This window comes from Tinamus guttatus, unplaced genomic scaffold (genome assembly GCF_059628265.1).
Source record: "Tinamus guttatus ecotype Peru unplaced genomic scaffold, ASM5962826v1 Tinamus_guttatus_pri_ptg001087l, whole genome shotgun sequence".
Taxonomy (NCBI): domain Eukaryota; kingdom Metazoa; phylum Chordata; class Aves; order Tinamiformes; family Tinamidae; genus Tinamus; species Tinamus guttatus.
Genome location: NW_028289621.1, coordinates 2,663,208 through 2,682,898, shown reverse-complemented (window position 1 = coordinate 2,682,898; position 19,691 = coordinate 2,663,208). Strand labels below are relative to the sequence as shown.

Here is a 19,691-nt window from a genome sequence, read left to right as displayed (position 1 = left end):
TCCCCCGAGACTCTCCCCGAAAAGCATGAGGCAGCTGGTGCACTCCTCACCTCGTTGCAACAGGAATGAGGATGCAATTTAAACCCCCCCATCATTTTCAGAATTCGATTTCAAACCTCTTGTGATGATTTGCTGGGATTTTACTCACAGATAAGCTATGAAGAAGCTGCCCTGTGGACGAGTTCCACACTTTCAAAAGGAAATTGTTGACTGCAGTGATGACAGTGGCATCATGTCTGTCCCAAGCCACCATAGTGACCTTCAGTTTGGTAACCTTGTCCTCCCCAGATGTTACACTGTTTCTAAGGAAATTCATAAATCAAGAAAGAAGTAAATCAACAACTATGTATACAGTAGCATTTAACAGCAGTAATGCAGTTTAAAATAAGTGAGAGGATGGCACCACTGGCCAGTAAGTGAGAACGAAGCATGGGTACTTCAGCGATAAGAACAGCTACAGCCAATATTCTGTGTCACTAAGTGTGTCTACACCACGCTATTCTGTGTAGAGATTATTTTTTCCTTAAAATGCAGTTTTTCTTCTGCTGTGAAATGATCTGCCCAGCCTACCCAAGTTCCTTCTTTCAAACTAGTCAGCAGTTCCATTAAGTCTTTTTCCTAAGGACATTCTTCTTGTCAAGATGACATCCTAAAGTACACCCTATAATGTGCAAAAACTACTAAATAAATTCAAATCATACTTTGCCAGCTAGCTTATTAAAAATGTAAAAATGTACTTCTCCATGACATGAATTCTATTTGACATTCCTACATAAAAATCCAAGTATTTATCAATCATTAGAACAAGAACCAAGGTATTAATGTTTGCTTTCCAGGCTAATTATATCACTTAATACAAAGAGACTAGGAATTAAAAAAAAAAAGGTGGAAAAATTAACTCAAACTTGAAGTAACTACATGGGTTTAAGTCTGATGAAAGATTTTGTTTCAGTGTAAGTGATGCTACAGACTGCGCTGTGCTTTGGCTTGCTTTACCCCGTCACTTTAGTGGCCATGTCCAGGACGACACTCTTCCAGTCCTGCTGCTCATACTGCCATATTCTGGCTGTTCCATCTCTGCTTCCGCTGACAAATCTTAAGCTATGGAAAAAGAAATAAGAAAAAAGAAAAAAAAAAAAAGAGTTATGAAACTTTGAGGGATAAATTACTGCTGCTTTTGGTCAAGCAGATGCCAAGCTTATGCTCCTATTTTCTCACTGTTCCATAGCTTCCTTCAGTAGTTTTCTGGCCTCAGCAGGAATGTGCTATGTGCTAAATCCTATGGCAGGAATATCTCAGAGCTTGGCAGAGGACTCATTCACCTCACAGAAGGTCTCTACAAGTTCTTTTATGTAGCTGCAGCAAACATATACATATATACATGCACATATACACAAGCATACATACACACATGCACACACACACTCAGTACACACTTGTATGCTTGCCTATGTACATGCACACACATATACACAGGCACACTTATCTTCCCTATATGACTACATGTAAGTGTACTAAACCAGTCATAAAGTATCCATGAATTCCTGTCACAGGAAAGAGGCAGCTACAAAATTTCAGCGAGCCGAGAGCGTTGCCATCTGAAACGGCACAGAAGCTAGAAAATATTTCATCTCTTTTCAACACTTATTCTTTACATTGTGCATCTCTGATCTACAGAGCGTAATTAAAAAACAGTGAGGTTACAATTTTCATATCAGATATGGTACAGTACAAAGCAGTTCATATCCACAACATTAATTATGTTTGGTTACAGCTAGCAGATGGCCTTGGAATGACTTCAACGTCGTAATTCATATGAGCTGCACTTTCCCTTTTTAATGGCATCAGCAAATCCCTTGAGAAGTTCATAGTGGCAGAAAAGAAAAGGGAAATACATGCCAGAAGTCTAGAATAAATTATAATACATTAACTTAGCGAGAGGGTGAAGAGAGAGGAGGAAAATACCCAAGTGGAACAAAAGTAAATAGCCCTGTTGTGAAGCTGGGCACTTTTCCTTTTAAAAGTCCTGTTTGTTTCAGAAATTTTAAACATTTAGCAAATACTTTTAATTAAATCATACTGTTTTGACTATCAATGTTACAGAAATCATTTTTTGTTTTAGATTATATAAAAATTCTCTCAGGTAACATGAGTTCACAGGGCAATTATCTTTCTAAAAATGTATTACATTTATGCATAACATTACATCCAGAAATGAAATTCTACACAATTTTATATTAATAAGTGATTGCTTCACCTTTTCAGTTCCCCTGACCTCATGTTTTCCCCTATGAGGAAGTGCTAGAAAATGCTTGTGACAAGTTCCTGTTTTATTTGCTTTCAACACTTTCTGTCATTATATTAAAATAAACAGGAAGCTATTACTTTTCCATTAAAAGCTTGATAAGTAGCAGATGAGCATAATTTCCAGCAACTATGTGATTTTCAAATTTCATTGCAACTTGAGCTATCACATCATTTGTAAGGAACTGGTAGTTTAATGATACTAATAGTTTATTCCCATGTATTTTTACATGACAGACATCTCACTCCTGGTGCAGCTACACTAGCTGAGCTACAGTTCCATTTGGATCGCTCCTCCTTGCACGCAGCCCTTACAGGTTCTGCCACACCAAAGCTGCTGTACTTACACTGACATTATGATGCTGATCATAGCAGCGTTATCACCAGCTGTAGCACGAGCTACTACTGCCCAGCACAGCTGTGACACACATGCACCTGCCTATAGGCATCTATTAACATTTCATCATGAACAACCTGATTTTAATCCCTGTAAGAGGCGACACCATCATGTCTTAATGGTATTTTAAAAACGCAAAGTTCTGCAGGTGTGAATAGTTCATTTCATGAATTTTAAGACCACAGGTTGGTGTTGCCATCTGAACTGATTAATTGGAAATTCACAGATAGGCCTACAAAACCACTTGTTTCCCAGGCATGTTGCCAGAGGTAAATAAACTAACACGAATAACAAAAGAGACCAATGAAACCATCATCCAGACCCGAAGGCCTCAATGCTGTGCACTCGTGCAGCTGGCTCTGCAAGGGGGAAGCAGAGGAGCAGGTGGGTTTGGAGAGAGGGGGATGCAGGTCCAGGGCACCCCGTGGCTCCAGGAGGTGGAAGTCAGTCCTGTAGCTCAGCACCACCACACAAAGAGGGGTCTCACAATCTTCAATCCAGAAAACGTTCAGACTACCACGTTTAATATCACAGTTTGTGATAGACTCTCCAAGCACACCAGTGATTCAGCGAGGACGCCACAAAAACCTGGTAAGGTGCTACTGAAGTATTAGACAAAATATCTAAATCTTCATGACAAGAAGTGAACAATTGTAATGGGAAGAATGAGTGCAAAGGGTAGTTTTAATGTAGCTAATGTAGACGCACTAAACAAGGGAGCATTATCCGCCACCGAGGCTGGATCCAATTTGGGGATGTGAGAACCAACTGCACCTTTGCATCCCTCTCAAGAGTGTTGTTTTATGGGCACTTCCCTTTAGAAATAAATCTTGATTTTTTTTTTTGTAATTTGAGAGTTCAAAACACAGGAGGAGGGCCTGTTGCTTCATATTTTTCTCTATAGAGCCTCACAAAAGCTGAACTCTTACAAATTCAGAGTGTGATAATTAAAAAAAAAAAAGGGACAAAAAAATCCCCACACACTTTTCACATTTCTCGGAACTCTGAGCATTAGGAAAGACAACTCAAGCCATTCCTCAAAGAAGGCCTGACCAAAGAAATCAGTCACCAAGGACCTAGATCAGACAAACAGTAAACGGTGGAGGAGCTTGCTTTTCAGCAACACATGTGCAGTGTCATACTGCTAGCAAAATGATTTAAAGCTATGCTCACCACGGCTTTCTTCCTAGTTCCCAGCTCATACAAATGAAAGCAAATGCAATCAATGCAGACCTACATATGTCATCTATCAACAACTCTATGAGCTTCAAGGAGATTCTCACATGGATCACAAAGCAGAACACAATGAAGAAAAACAAAATACAAGGCACCTAGACATTTCCCCGTTTCCATTATGCAGGAATTTAACTCCGATGACAATATTTCCTTGCTTTCCTCATGTCTCATCTTGGAGAACATACCCTGGCTGTACTTAAGGCACTTACAGAGAAAGGCTACAGAATTTGGTTCACAATTTGCTCAGTCTAAAAATAAAAATCAAAGAGTTATGGAATACTTATGTTGTTACACCCAATTTTTCTCTGAAAAATTATTTGAAAAAATAAATATCATACATAAATATTCATACAGTGAAAAACCCTTGGACGTCCACTTACCAGTCCCCGTTGTTACAGAACTGGACTGCAACCACTTTGTCCTAAATGGGGGAAAACAAAGTAAAACGTGCTTTGTCAGCCGAAAAACTCATCCAGAAACATCGTCACGATGAACTTCAAACAGGCAAACTGCATCTTCCCACACATCTCTTATAACACTCTTACAAATTTTTGTCTAGAAAAGTCACATTTGAAGTCAGAATTTCCCCAAACAGTCACATGGTGAGAGCCATTAAAACTGAAAATCCGGAGGGGCTGGGAATTTGTGTTGCTCCGGGAGCCCCTCAGAGGCACAAGGGACTCCCGAGTCAGCCCCCCAGCACACACAGCACAGCCTGACGTGGGGGGCACTCTGAACCTTTTCTATTCCTAGCACCTGTGTGGAGTAAGGCAGTGATTGCCCCGAGACTCCACACAGGTGCTAGGAACACGGCAGTGATTGCACTGAGTGCCTCTTATGGGTAAAATACTACTTAAATTTCTCGGCTCAGAGCTCTCAGACTTAAACATGAGGCCCAGGACTCCTATTGAAGTTCAGTGAATTAATTTAGGCCTCAGCCTATTGCTAACGCAGGAGGGCTAGTAAGGTGCCAAGATAAACGCTCCAAACCCCTCACGAGTGACTGCCCTATGGGTTCTGCTAGAATCGAGTTTTCAGACACATTGCTATGTAGTAAACAAAATGATTATGACCTGCTCTCAGTAACAACCAGAAATGAAGAAAGATTTGAGCCTATGTTAGTGACATTTTCTTATTATAGGGCTTTATCAAAATTATTTTGAGATTTCCTGAGAGGAAAAAAAAGAGTTTTTTCTGGGAGGATAAACCCAGTTTCTGGTCTCTGCAAACATCTGCCTCAAAGGATTTTTGAAATCTGTAGCATATCTATTTTAAGTTGTTTAAATATCACTGTTGAAAGCCAGTCAAATTCTGAAAACAAAAACCAAGTTGACTATAGTATACAAATCCAACCTAAATAAGGTAAATCGAGGAAAAAAGAAATCTAAAGATTTGCTTTCTGATTCTCTTACCGTATGAGATTCGAGCTCAGCAATTTTCTCTGGAGATTCCGAGCCCAAATAATATATCCTTATCACATGGTCAGTACTACCTGTTGCAATGAACATGCCACCTAAAAAAGACAGTGAAAAGAAAAGCCACCCAGTGAACCACAGATTTTAATCACTGCATTATTATCAAAGCAGCACATTACAGACTGAGATAGAAAATTCCAATAGAATTTAAAAAATAGCCTGAAAAGGTTACCACAGACCACTTTTCTTGATCTGTAGTTCCTCGGAGCATATCAGCTTTAAAATAACTATGAGCTCTACGGTATTTTTCAACCATAAACATTGGTGACCGAGGAAAGATAACATTCCAAGTTACAACAGTTAAAATATTCATCCACCAAATTATTTCACTTGTCCTCAAAATATGGTGCCTTTAGCCTATGTAGAAAGTAGGCAGTAAGTAGTTATAAACCTCATTGGTCACTATCAGGCAAAAATATTTAAGTGAGTTTTCAATATTTATTTGAAGCACAACAAAAAAAACACGTATTGCTTAATCAGGAGTCAGAGATTAAACTAATTTGTCTACTGTTCATTTGTTCTCCATCTATAATATTGCACTAGGGGCACTACCGTGCAGCTTAAGGCACTGACAAGGTCTTAGCAAGTTCAGAAATCCTGGCTTTAAAAAAGAATGGGGTAAGGATCATATGGCTGTAAAACAGCTCTCAACTTCAGAAATGATGTTATTTTTTGCTCTATGATATCACCCTAATTTTTGAGAATTGAGAGCTGAAACAAAGCTGATATTTTCAAAAACATCCAACTCACAGTGAGAACCTGGTTCACTACTGATAGATTCAATAGATTGTGTTGGAATTCCTTATTTAGTACAAGAAAAAAGCATTAAGTAGCTTAGTGACTAGCTGTTCCCTAATGAGATAACCCAGTGCTGCCCCTGCACTTCCAGGCTGGTGCAGACGCAGTTATCCCGTCAGGAAGCTCCACGTGCAGCCTGGTTAGCGGGAGGAGAGGCTGGGGCTGCTCAGCGCAAACCACTGGGAATGGCTGAAGGCCTAAGGTGTTAAAAGGAAGAACTGATCCTCCAAGGACATAGCCAAATTCTCAAAGATTAGCAGAAGTGCAATCTTTTAAGAAGAAATCGCTATTTGCCAGATTCCAAGAATTTTTCATTCCAAGAGAGGAGGATTCCACACCAAAAAACACTCTAATAGGCAGCACAACAGACCGTAGGCCTTAACCTTCCTCTGAAAAGGTCGAGATATTTTAACTTAAATAAATAAATAAATCAGTATGAAGCAGATACTTAGCATGAAAAATTTCAGTGCGAACAATCACAACTGGGCAATGTTGTAATTAACTGAAGATGGGTTTAATGGCATTTTTATTTAAACCAATTGAAAGTGCTGTCACCCAGTGAATTATTATTCATACTTTCCTCCACTTTATAATGCATACATACCCGAACTGAAAGAAGAACAAGATATCTGAACACCAGGCCTGGACCTCTCTGCAAACTTTACAGGGCGATCCCTATTTTCAAAAACACAACATTTTAATTTTTGGTCAACATACCCATCCTAAAATCCTCTATTTCAGAATTCATACCCAAACTTGCTATTGCTTACTTTTAACATATTAAATAAGCAAGCCACCATTTTCTAAACTGAAACTTATTTGTCATTCCACTCACCAACTCAACCATATTTAGAAAGGAAGCTGGGGAGCTGCTGGGCTACTCAGATTGACTTCCTAATGACTGTGGGTTTGATGCAGGTGGGTGGTGTTCTGATTAAAAGCACTGGAACTTCTTTGCCTAACCATCTTAGAGAACAACGTGCTCCTATACATAAAAGCTGAATGTTCTTCCACAACACTTGCAAAGAACAGAAATATTAGTCCAGATCTCCATCTCCCTTCCAGGTTGTAATGGCAGCACATCTATAGCAAGACCTATCCTCAGGAAACTTGCTCATTGAAAAGGGACATATCCTTATTTAGCCATCCTAGTGTTCCTCTTCACTCTAAAATTACAAAGAAAGAGGCCCTATATTTAAAATAATTATAATTATCTAAAGAGGCTTACTTAAATTTCACGGTGTTAGCATGCCACTGCCAGAAACAGATTGTTCCGTCAGCACCAGTAGAAGTGAGGTATCGTGTTGTTCCTTTTCTTGCTGGAGAGAACTAAAAATAAAATTGTAACAGTTAAATCAGCTAACTTCCTTCTTCCTTACGTGCTGGAAACTCGTAAATAGCCCTAACAAGAAATTCATGTTTCATGATGAACATGCTGGCTTTCCTGATGAGAGCAGAGACCTGTATCAGGAATAACTGCAAAATGGGAACTTCCATAAAAATACAGCTGTGAAAAGGAAAGATATCTACATTTTGACAAACAGGTCTTTGTTTTACCCCTCAAAACTTAGCAAATTGAAGAAATGAAACAGAAATCTGGACCTTCTTATTTAAGCAATGAACTGAGAGAATACTTCTTCCTAGGTGCAGAACTGGATCAAACACAGTGACACAGACAAAAATAATTCCCATATCCGAGCCCAGCAAAGAGCAGCAGCACCCTTGGATCCTGCTTCCAAACTCCTCAGAAGTTCTTCTCTGCCTCCCTCGGAGGTAGTAAAACTTTCCATCCTGAACTTAAAGGGTTTCACTTGGATTTCACAGTTGCAGCAATAACTTGAATCCTCTGGCAATTAGATACATGTATCAAGCAAAGTTTACATGAAAATCAATGACTAATTGGGGTGATTTGTTCTGATTCTGATTACTTTCCATAGCATTGGAGTTCTATAAAAGTGGGGGGAGACTATAAAAATTAAAAAATGCAGATCTAGGCTATGAAATATAAAGACCGCAAAATAACATCTTAAAATAAATAACCTGTAGCTTAGCTAAATCAGACAAAATTGGAAGTGCAGACAATAGGAGGAGAAAGCACAGGCACGCTGGAGAAAACTGATGAGTTAAAGGCAGCAAGGCTGCAAAAGGGGAGCTCTACAAATAACATTTCCCTCCTGTGTGCACAACGTGCCAAACTGCAGAGACTTTTTGTTTTCTTTCTTCTGGAATTCAGTTTTGTTGGATGTTTTCAGCTGTGTGTTTTGTTTGGTTGGTTTGTTTAGCTGATAAACTGCAACTACGAGTCACCACCACCTTCAGAGAACCAAACAGTGGCAGCTCAGTCATTTTTTATTGCTCTGCTGCTGCTCACTGGGCGGTTGCCCTGTAACAACTGACACTGCTCGGGCACGAGTGCAGATTCTCAACAACCCTGATCCGCACTGTGGCAGCTGCAGCATCTTCACATGCTGCAATATCCAGGCCAGCTCCTTTCAAAGGAGACTAAGACACGTTCCAAACAAAGCAGCAACGGGGAATGAGGGGTTTTAGCAGGCAGCGTTCCTCAGAAAAACAGGCCCTCGAGGATTTAGGAAAATGCTGTTGCTTACCTGTATGGAAGTAATGGAAGCCGAGTGGCCCTGCAGCACGGCGAGCGGGGCGCACGTCCGCAGACACCAGACCCGGACCACCTTGTCGCAGCTGCCCGCCGCGAGCAGCGTGTTCTCGTAGTTAACGGCCATGTCGGAGATTTCGGCCGAGTGTCCTCGCAACGTGGAGAGCAGCCGCCCATCATCTGTAGCCCAGATTTTGACCAAACAATCATCTGACCCCTAATGCCACACAAAAATTTCCAGAGATTATATAAAATAACATACAGGCGTCCTGCGTGCAGAGTACACAGTGCAGATGCGTAAGAAGCTAAAGCACCAGCAGGAACCTGCCAGGAGGAGGACGCTGGTGGGATCCCAGGTAGGCACAACCACCTACCTGAATATAGGGATTGCTTGGTGGCCTCTGGGATTTAGATATTCCTACTGCTGAAACCATTCGTTTATATTTCATGGGGCCAATGTAGCTTGGCCCAGCATGGTTCAGTAATAAGTAAGGCAATTTAAGAAGATAAAAGGTTCGTTACACCCTATAAGCAGACGCGGTCTGCACCCAGCAGGGAAGTCGGGCTGATCAGAGGACCTGAGGTCTCAGGCAAAAGGGCAAGAGCTGCACGTCGGGCAGGAGGGCAGGGAAGCACCCGCACAGGGAAGGTGCGGAGCTCCACGCGCCACCCAAACCCTGAGCCAAGGGCTCGCGAGGGGACAGGACGCAGCTCAGGACGCTCGGCACGGGTGCTTGCAAACTACCGTAACCCGCAATAGCAGCTACCTAACTTCATACTCAAACCCTGCCGAGAGCTACAGGAACTTTTAAGGAGCTCACAGTCCTTTATGCAATTTAGATATCATAAAGTTCACTAATTTTGCTGCTAATTTCCAGGAAAAAAAAAATTCCTCATGCAGGGAAAAGACTCCTGAAGTATCAGAGTGCTGGATTTGAGTCTCAGCCTCCACTTCTCCAGGGTGCTGCTAGGATTCCATTACATTTTAAGGATAATACTGTAAAACTAAATCTATAGGTCAGCATGATTTAATTTTGAATTATTTGATTAAAGATTTACTGATTAAATTCTATGATTTTGACTTTAAATTCACAGAAAAATCTGTTTCAGTAGTTACATAACTGCAGACTGTCTGTGGTATAAACAAAAATAGAAAAGTCTCACTAATACTTAGTATAATTAGCATAATAACATCCCTATTTGACCAATTTATAGTAAACGGAGAAGGTAGCAAAACAACACAAAAATGAGAAATAACCTTCCTGGTCATGTTTCTGAACAGCTACACTGCTAAGAGAGAAGACTGGTGAAGAAAAAGAGCAAGGAAAAGACAGGATAAGAATTAACATTAACAGTTAAAAGATGCACTATTAATTTGAAAAATCCAGAATTAACCAATACGATAAAAAGAAAAGGTAGTATCACCTAAATGTTATATTCTGAAGATTTCCAGCCTTCAATACAAGCTCTGTATAGAAACAGCATTGTTCTAAGGTTCTAAATGCAGAAGCAAACAGCCTGCTAAGATTCAGTTTAATGGAGTCACGAGCATTTAAAAAAAATGAAAATGAAAAAGAAAAATCATACAGAAAGAGACAATCTTTCCCAAATATTCCAAGATTTTCCTCCTCTTCTCTTCTGGAAATTGCAGCTGCATCTCAATGAGCAATTAAGAGGCTGTTGTAGAACTCAGAGGAAAAAAAAAGGAAGCAAATGAGTCTTCCAAGCAAATCCCAGTTTCCGAACTTACTGTAAAAATTCTTCTTCCGCTGCGATCAAAGGCTATGCAGTAAACAGAGGAGAGGTGCCCCAGAATCCGCTTGTGCATCTTCATGTGTTGATAGGTGGATGTGGGGAACAAGTGGCTGAAACGCCCACATCCAGTTAATTGCCTGGCAGAAATTATATTTACTGCCAAAACAAAACGAAAAAGAAAACTAAGACATCGATTTTCTCCAGAATTCAAACTAAGTTAAAATTACATCAAGCACAGAATTTAATAACATCTTTTAAAAGCTTTAGTACTTCAATTCATAAATTTGAACCTCTTTAGTCTTCCTAGACCTTTTTGTGTGCTCTTTTGTAAATGTAAGCCCAAAGCTGAGGATGCCTTTCAATACCCACCCTAAGCCACAAAGCAGAAGTTTCTTCACAAAGATTATTCCAAGGAAGGAGTGCTCAGGTCAGGAATAGGATGAGCAACCCTAAATCTAAAAAAATCCTCCAAACTCACAGAAAGAGTATTTTTCAACTTTAACACACACACGTACGTATATATATATATATATATATGTATGTTTGTGTTATACTTATTTAGATGCTATGTGCTTTTATATAACATTTATATAGACATATAAGTGTATCTGAACCATGCATTTAAAGTACACTTACTCCATGTCTCACAAAAGTAACTTGAAGCACGGATTCTGATACATGGAGAAACTTGCTACAAATGTAAGGATTTTTTTTTAAGGAATATGTTTAAATATTATTTATTGAAAAAATGATAGTACAAGTCATTTTCTGCAGATTTCTTGATAAGCACTTATTTTAAAGACAGTTATGCTTTGCTGTGAACGAAAGATACTGAAGATTTTAAATTATAATAACAGAAAATATTTTACACAGTTTTACGGTTTTGGAGGGCATTTAGTAAGTGATAGAAATACCGTGATCTTTCAAGAATAAACTATTTAAGTGCTTCTTCTGTTATGAGAAAAGTCTTTCTCCGGAGATGGTTCCAGATCATGTGGGAGGGTCAATGGCCCTCGCAACTGCACCCCACAAAACCTCTATCACCATAAGCAGTAGCTCCAGCATAACTTCATTTTTATGACGGTGTAATGAGGAATAAGAAACATGTGGTACCAGTGGGAAGAGCCCTGGTCAGAGAAGTGGCACCCACAAAACAAACTGCAAAAAAACCCTGAATATTACTTCAAATTGCTATACTTAAAAATCTCATACAAAAACAGCCTGCAATCTAAATGCGCAAAAGCATCAAGTAAAAAAAGCCTATTAGTAGATTCAATGAAAACAACTACAAATCCCATTTCCCTGTCTAGTAGAAAGATTCCTATCCTAATTCTAATCTTTGATTCAATGCAGATTCTCATAATTGCTTTAGATATTTCATTTTATCTATCCTAATCAATAGCACTTGGATTTTGGAATTTTTAAAGGTGCTTCAGGATCTAACATCAGCAAGTCAGGGGTTTTGCTGAGCCCTGGCAATAGCAGCTTTCCAGGGCTTCACAGGGCTGCTCTTAAACTCCAGAGTGCCCCGCAACTCTCCCATTTAGCACTGCAGTGAACAACTTGACCCATTTTCTTAATTGTATCATCATATCATTGCCTACATAAAAGAGATTACAGCAGATGTTTAAAACAAACAAACAAAAACCGAGTCATTCCAAAAGGATTTCTAACTGGCAACACTCTTCTGTATCATTTATAAGACTGAAGCCTTTATACGCAAGCAGACAGACAAATGGGCAATAAAAATTCATTGTTTCCAGATTTGCAGAAAGCATTTATTTTGATTCTCAGTTATATGCTCTGAAATTTAGTCTATTTTTAATCACCCAGGGCAATACAAACACTAGAGAAAAAAAAAACCAAAGACACATAAAAGATATGCCCATTTGCATCATCAGGCCCACACCATGACCTTATCTTCAGTCAATATTTAGTTTTCCATGTGAAGATACATATTCAGCAGCAGTAAAGCGGCGAAACGCACTGAGCCAACTTCACCTGCTACCACCTTCTACTCAGTAACCACCTGAGCCAACTTCACCTGCTACCACCTTCTACTCGGACGTTTAGCTGGTGGTTGTTAAAACAAAACAAAAATGAAATCTTGAGCCCTTTTCTGCACCTCTCAGCAGGCCCCACGGATCCTGCTGCACTAGATGCAGCACAAAAGTGGCTCCAGGTTGGCTTGGGCATTACCTTCGTTCTGCTTGAACTACATCAGCTTCCAAGCTAGCTTCTTAAAAATAGTTCAGCTCCTTTTCCCCCATACTGTGGATGCTTATGCCAACATCAGAGATGCAGTCATTGAAAAACATGGGAATTTTGCTATGCCTTCTAGTGCTTAAATCATTTAAATACATAATAACAGTGTAGCTGCCTTTAAGCAAACCCTGATGGCTTTGAATCTTTTTTTAAAAAAAAAAAAAAAAAAAAAAAAAAAAAAACTACACAGAGTTATGTGAACCAGAAAGGTATATTCACATTCCAAAATAATCTCAATACCAGCAGCACCTCCTCTGTGCTACTGTGTTCCCATGACCTTTCTTAGGATCATTATACTTAAAAATATATAGATTTTATACATATATATAAAAGAGTTATTTTGAAGAGTTTTTCTGTGATTCTGGAGTACAAATCATTGGGATCACCACCACTATTTGTTGTACATCCATGAAATCCCAGCAGGCAGGCACACGGACCCGGTCCCCACAGCCCTGCACACTCATCCGGCCAGCTCTCTGCACCTCTCTTCTGCAGCCAATTCCCACATTTTCCATGGATGCAAGCTCAGAGCAAGTGAAAGCCATTTGTATTTTTTCTGCCTCCATCTCCCCGTTTGTACAAGACTTCCCAGTCTCCTATGGAGAATCCAACCCCAAAGCACCCTGCTTACAGAAAGCTGCTTTCAGGGGCTCCAGGGAAGCACCTGGAACCTGGCTGGCCATGGGGAGCCGGCTCCTTCCCGAAGCAGCAGCGTCTCCGAACAAACGGTCCCGATCCAAGGGATCGGACTGTTCCTGGGGTCTACCCAAACGCACACACACCGAGCTGGCTTTGGCTCCTCATCTTTCCATGCTTTATAAGCTACCTTGCAAACAAAAACCATACAATTCCAGTTCCTATAACTTTGGGTAGAAGATCAATACACAGAATATCTAAATAGGGAATTACACACACACAGGATAAAAGGCACGCTGAAGTTTGCTTTCTGGAGCACAATGACGTCGTTATACTTGCAGAGCCTGAAAAAAATCCCTCTTCCCACACACAGACCTAGCAACCTAGTAGCCCTAAAGACTTGTAGCACCCTAATTTGTTGCTCTACCTCATACGACACTAAACATAAAAGCTTTCAAGTCAATCCTCTTCATCTTCTGCTAAGTAAAGCTTTTTCCAACCATGCCAACATTTCGCCCAGAAAGACTGCATATTAAGGCTCATTTTTTAATTTTCTTTTTTTTTTTTCCTCCCTTTTTAAAGTAACTTTTATCTGTAAACTGAAAGGGTCTTCTCGGATAAGGACTTCTTCACTTCCAGCTGCTAAAATGGTTACTACTCGGATGCAGAGCATCCAAGGCACTTACAGCAAATTCTTAAACTGGCCTCCACGCTACTAGCGAGGATACCTTCCACATAAAACACTTATCAGGACACTGACGTGGGAAGAACAAAAACAAAAACAGCAGCAAAAAACGCTCCCACACCAGACACTAGGAATTTCAAGGTTAAGATACAACTTTAAAAAGAATTAAAACATTTCGGTTTAGCTGCAGCCATTTGCAGACTGCTTTAATCTGCCTCTGTCTTTAAACTATTGCCTCACCCTATTTTTTGCAAGCAAAGAATGTAAAAAAAAAAAAATGGTACAAATATTTGTGTCAAAAATATTTTCCCCGGTATTATGGGTAATTTCCTCACATCATACCACTTTACCTTTTCAAATAAGCACTGTAACTTAATAATGCAAACACAGCATTAAATATAGTCGTGACGCATGGACTGTTTGGTGCCTCCTCACCACAGGGCCTGGTCCAGCACAGAGCTGGGCATCTCTTGCCACACGCAGAAGAAACAGCCTTAATTTCATATGAAGGCCGGGAAACAACCACAGTGGGTTCAAATATTTGCAAAACACCTTTCTGGAGGGCGGGTGCGCAGCCACGCGGACAAGCAGGCTTGGGGAAAGCACGGAGAGAACACGACGTCCCCGCTCTCGCAGCCGCCGACCTCGCGGGCTCCTTTAGGGCGCAGGAACATCACGGATTTTCTAATCTCCCCAGAGCGCAGCTACTTGGCAGAATTAAGGATTACCTTGACTATAAATTTCCATACAGCTGAATTTCTTGTGCCACGAGCTTTCTGGTTCAGAAACCCGGGAACAGTGCCTTCCCTAGCCATAGTTACCGACACAAGTATTTTCAAACTTGAGATAAAATCCCAAAATAATCTTGGGATAATCTCCTAAAGAAGGAAAACTATCTTCTTTCTAAACCAAGTGGTACAGCCTGCAAAGAAAAAAAATTTCTCTGGCACAACCCAAGTCAAAGCCAGGTTTAACCTGCATGAGGGTATCACAGTGGTCATCAAAAATCTTCTCAGCTATCCTTCCATTTCCTGATCAGAAGAGCACAAACTAAACACAAAGGCTGGCCCGTATGGAAGGACAAGGACTGCAGCTCCAGACCTAGAGCGAGGGGGAACCGCAAGCAGCCTCAGCTCGCAGCAGGAGCGTGCACGTGGTGGCAAGCTGAACTCGGCACCACGCACAAGGAAATGTTCTAAGAACTCCTTTACCTGCTCTTCCTGCACCTTATTTACGTGAGTACACGGGAAATTATGCAATCATTTTGTTTCTCTCATGCCCACACATTATTATGAGTGTACGATACCTGCTCCCAACTCCTTCAGCAAGTTATTCCAGAAAACTCCGGCTGTCCCGGCCTGACTAAGCCGGCGCTCAGGGGCAACTCCGTCCTGCTGGAAGCCCAGGGAGATGGGGCAGGATTCGGCATTTGGCACTTCCAAACGAAGCTCCCGCACTGCAGCATCTCCCGCCAGAAAAGGACCCGGTTCTGCCCGTTCACAGAACCAGGGAAGGTCTGAAAGCCTGACACGAGCTTTGCCTTTTAGACAGCAACCTGGGTAACCAGGCGTCCTGCAGCAACAGATGCCCTCACTACAGCACTCTCAACACTCGCTTTACAGCTTTACCACCATCCAACACATGCTTTAGCTTTATAACTTACTATATGTAATGCAAATGTGCAGAAAAGAATCGTTGATTTCCAGTTCAGGAGTTGGGAATTTCAAAAAACATCCCCTTAGACATGCACAGTATGTGGATAGTCGATTTTCCGTATTTTAATCTTTACATATATTTTCTTTCTTACTGTTAACTCATGTATGCACAGAAAAGGGGGCTGTCTTCCTCCAGGAACCAGTATTTATAAAAATGAAGTCCTGGGTAGAAGTTTCCATATATGAGTGTTGTATGTGTTAAATAGCAATCCCTGGGAAAAGAGCAACAATTTATTCTGTTCTTTAAGACACTATAAATAATCCTGTGCTAACAGCATAGACCTCTGTCACGACAGTGTGACAAATGCTAAAGCCTGATCTACTACTATGGTTCATTAATAATATCACAGCGTCCAGGACATGTAGTCCAAATCTTTTCTTATTAAAGATTTCAACCAGAAGCCCTTATAGAAATATAACTTCTATAGAAGTTGTGCGCCGTAATCCAGCTTCTTAACAATCCATCCACACAACTGCTAACAATAAACGCCAGCACCAGTCTAAAAGAATACATAAAAATACAAAGAAGTAGCCAAACTAACTGAAGGGAATTGTTCTTTCTTTCTTTAGCATTCACATTACAACTTAAACAATCTGACAAAAGCAGGAAAATTACTAATCTAATGGTTGTCTATGCACCAGTTCTATGCAAATAGCCATTTCTTTTTCATCAAGATCCATATTAATATTGTTCTTCTTTCATACTATTGCCACAACCCCACAGACCTTATGCCAAGTGGACTACTATTGTCCCTAGCTTTATTACTTTGTTTTTGGCAAAGATTAACTGTTAGGAATGACAGAGAGAATGAGCACAGAAGCACAATTAGTGAAATAGATGCAATAGAAATATAAGAGGGTCATCATAATCCTTGCATCTTCAAAGGAAAAACTGGCAGGGAGAAAGGAATTTACTTAAACTATAAGAAATAGGGCAAGGATTGCAATCAGTAGGAAAATTATCCTAATTACTTTGAATATTCTGAATTTAAATTAAATGACAGTTGGATGGAGACCAAGAAAAAGACTTCCCATTACATTTTGAAATCTTTCCATTTGATAGAGAAAAGAAACCTAACTGAAAGGATACCCTCATAAAACAGAAAATCTATGGATTTGTCCAAAAATTTATAGAGTGAATAAAGATAAAATATATTAACAAAAACCAAATCACTACAGACTGGACTTGCACTTTTTCCTGAGAGAATGCAAGTTTGCTGTAACAGTGGCTAATAAGAGTTTAGACTTTACAAGGGAAACATTTTCCAGATTAAGCAAACCACAAAAGCTCTCAGATAGCTGATACATATGTATGTTTTACACAAGTTCTTTTTCCGACCGTGCAGATTACTAAAACAGAAGTAATGCTGGGTTGGTTATTTCCTTTTTGGAGAAGGACGTTGCAAGCAGTCTGTTTTCTGTCATAATCAAACTAAAATGAATTACTGAAGCAAAATGCTCTCTTGGAGCCAGACATTGTGTTTTGGATAAGATTCCTGAATGAAAATACTGTCTACATGCTCCTGTGTCCATTTCTATTCAAATCACAGATGTCCATAACAGGTTGGTGCATCATTAAAAAAAAATATTTAAGCTTATTGCCCTGCAAACAGGAGGTTGACCTGCAAAGCTTTTCAAAATGCCCACAGCAGCCTAGTGCACACACACACAATGCAGGTCTGAAGTAGGCAAAATGCAAAAAACAGTTACTCTATTGAACACGAGATTCTTTTTGGATTAGTTCACAGTTCAAAAAAAGCTGTTCCTGAAAATCCACAGTCAGTAAGAGTAACTTTCAGCTTGAACATTGGCAAAGACACAGGGAAGAAGAAACACGCTTTATTTATGTTTCAGAACTCACCCACGTTTGGTGGTTTCCCATAATTTGCAGGCAGTTCGGGCGGGCGGCCGCGGTGCAGAGCTGCAAAGGCAGATCCTCTCCATAGCGTGTGCCTGAAGTCTGCAGCGACAAGAGCAACAGCTGGTTAGTGAAACCATCGGCCAAATTGGGTCCAGCTGACCTGTTCTTCCCAGAATAGGAAGAATTCCAGTCCTAACATCCTTGCATGCCACACCTCATCCTCCAGGTGCAACAGTTCTTTTGGAAAAAAAAATAAATTTGCCATTTTAAATAGTCTATGGAAATTTAATGCTTACAGGAGGTTGAAAATCTGATTTCTAGCTCCTATAAAATATGACTGTAAATGTTTTCTTTTTTTTTTTTTTGGTTCACTTTTGATGAGCAAGACCCTTCCTCAGGAAGTTTGGCAATGCACACACACACAGGCATATTTCACCCCAATATGGGGAGGAGGGTTTTTTTTTTCCAGTAAGTCTGTTTTCCTGTAATTGGTGGCAATGTGCCTTCCCTTCAGATTCTCCTCTGTACCCTGCTCCCCCCCAAAATACCATTTCTAAAATGAAGAGTGATTTCTTTAAAGGCTCTCCAGCTCCCTGCTGCCAACTGGCCTCCGAGAGCCTTCTTTCTAGAACAATAGTGATTTTTCTGAAACTGTTCAGAGTGCCTCAGAAATTAGACCTGGACTTCTTCCATTTCTGGCCATCTGGAAGGAGAGAAATGAGCTTCCAGGATAAGTGAGAGCTGGAAGGGAAGGAGAGTGCCACAGATCGGTGAGCCTGTGCATCAGCACATCTGCAAACATGAAGTGCACAAGTTTCTGTAATTCAAAGCAGATTCCTGAGCCTGCCTTCTTACTAAAACCTGAGCTGTGTGTTGGAGTGTTAGAATGAAACACATTAAAAGCTGCACTCATGCTTTCTAAAATAAACTAAAATGGGTATAAATACCAACAGGAAATGGAAGCTTCATATTAAAGTACCACTTGAGGGGGAATTGCCCATGTACATCAACTTTGAAAAAGGCGAGTGTTGTTTACACAGCAAATGGCACAAGGCCACCTTTTCCCAAAGGAAAGAAACAAAATGCCCATAAATCTATTAATCCCTTTGCACTAAATGTCATAGAGCTTATCAAGTGCTACACCTTTCAGTGACTCATCTAACCTCTGTCATCTAGTTCACCCACGGAACTCTCATTCCCCTGCATTATCACATTTATTTTCTCTTTGCATTTTTGTTGTTATTCTCTTCTAAGACAGAAGCAGAGCATAAAAGAAGAACAGTTTCTCTGGAAGGTTGAGGACTCCCCCTTCAAGTCTGAAACATCCCACACAACTATAACAAAGTACAGGCAAAACAAGACCAAGGCCTAAAATTTTATTTAAAGAAAAATGCTTGCAACCAGCATGTCCTTCACGTGATACGCAGTGGGTCACCGGACTGCCACTGTCCTTTTTAGCACCGGTGTCACCACACAGGATGCAGTAAACCCAGTGCTCTGCTGCCACTGGACAGGAAGGTCCTGCTCCCTGCTCCGCCTCAGGACGATGCTCCTGCTCTTGCTGTAGCCTCTGGCACTCTCATCCTTCCACGTGCTGATTTAATTCATTAAAACAGTAATAACAGATTTTTCAATAGTTGAGCTCTAAATCAGCTCTAAAACAGCTCACTCCAGGATCAAATAAGCTCTGGTTGCTACAGTGGAAGAGCGAGAGGGGCGCAAAGAACAGAGAGAAGCAAGGAACCGCTCTCAAGAGCAGATGACCCTCACACGTGCTCAGCTCTAACATAAAAGCTGCGCTTCAGCATCATTATCTCAAGCAGGACAACTTTTCAAAAGAACTATGACTGATCCCCTATTCATGAAAGGAATGGGGGTGTCATCAAATTATCTGTTAAATGAAGGACAGGAGGAATTATCATGGAAGCAGTAGTCCCACCTTCTCCTGCC

General features: G+C 40.5%; 1 protein-coding gene across 1 annotated transcript in view; it reads right to left on the bottom strand.

Annotated features, from left to right (window-relative positions):
• Window positions 1-19,691, bottom strand: part of BRWD3 (bromodomain and WD repeat domain containing 3) — a 49,596-nt gene that overhangs the window by 20,542 nt on the left and 9,363 nt on the right. The window contains exons 6-14 of the mRNA XM_088538508.1: window positions 17,742-17,840; window positions 10,575-10,735; window positions 8,820-9,041; window positions 7,439-7,539; window positions 6,815-6,885; window positions 5,350-5,450; window positions 4,318-4,358; window positions 997-1,101; window positions 149-302 (exon numbers count right to left, since the gene is read on the bottom strand). Coding sequence (XP_088394634.1) covers window positions 149-302; window positions 997-1,101; window positions 4,318-4,358; window positions 5,350-5,450; window positions 6,815-6,885; window positions 7,439-7,539; window positions 8,820-9,041; window positions 10,575-10,735; window positions 17,742-17,840 — 1,055 coding nt within the window. The remainder of the gene's footprint in view (window positions 1-148; window positions 303-996; window positions 1,102-4,317; window positions 4,359-5,349; window positions 5,451-6,814; window positions 6,886-7,438; window positions 7,540-8,819; window positions 9,042-10,574; window positions 10,736-17,741; window positions 17,841-19,691) is intronic.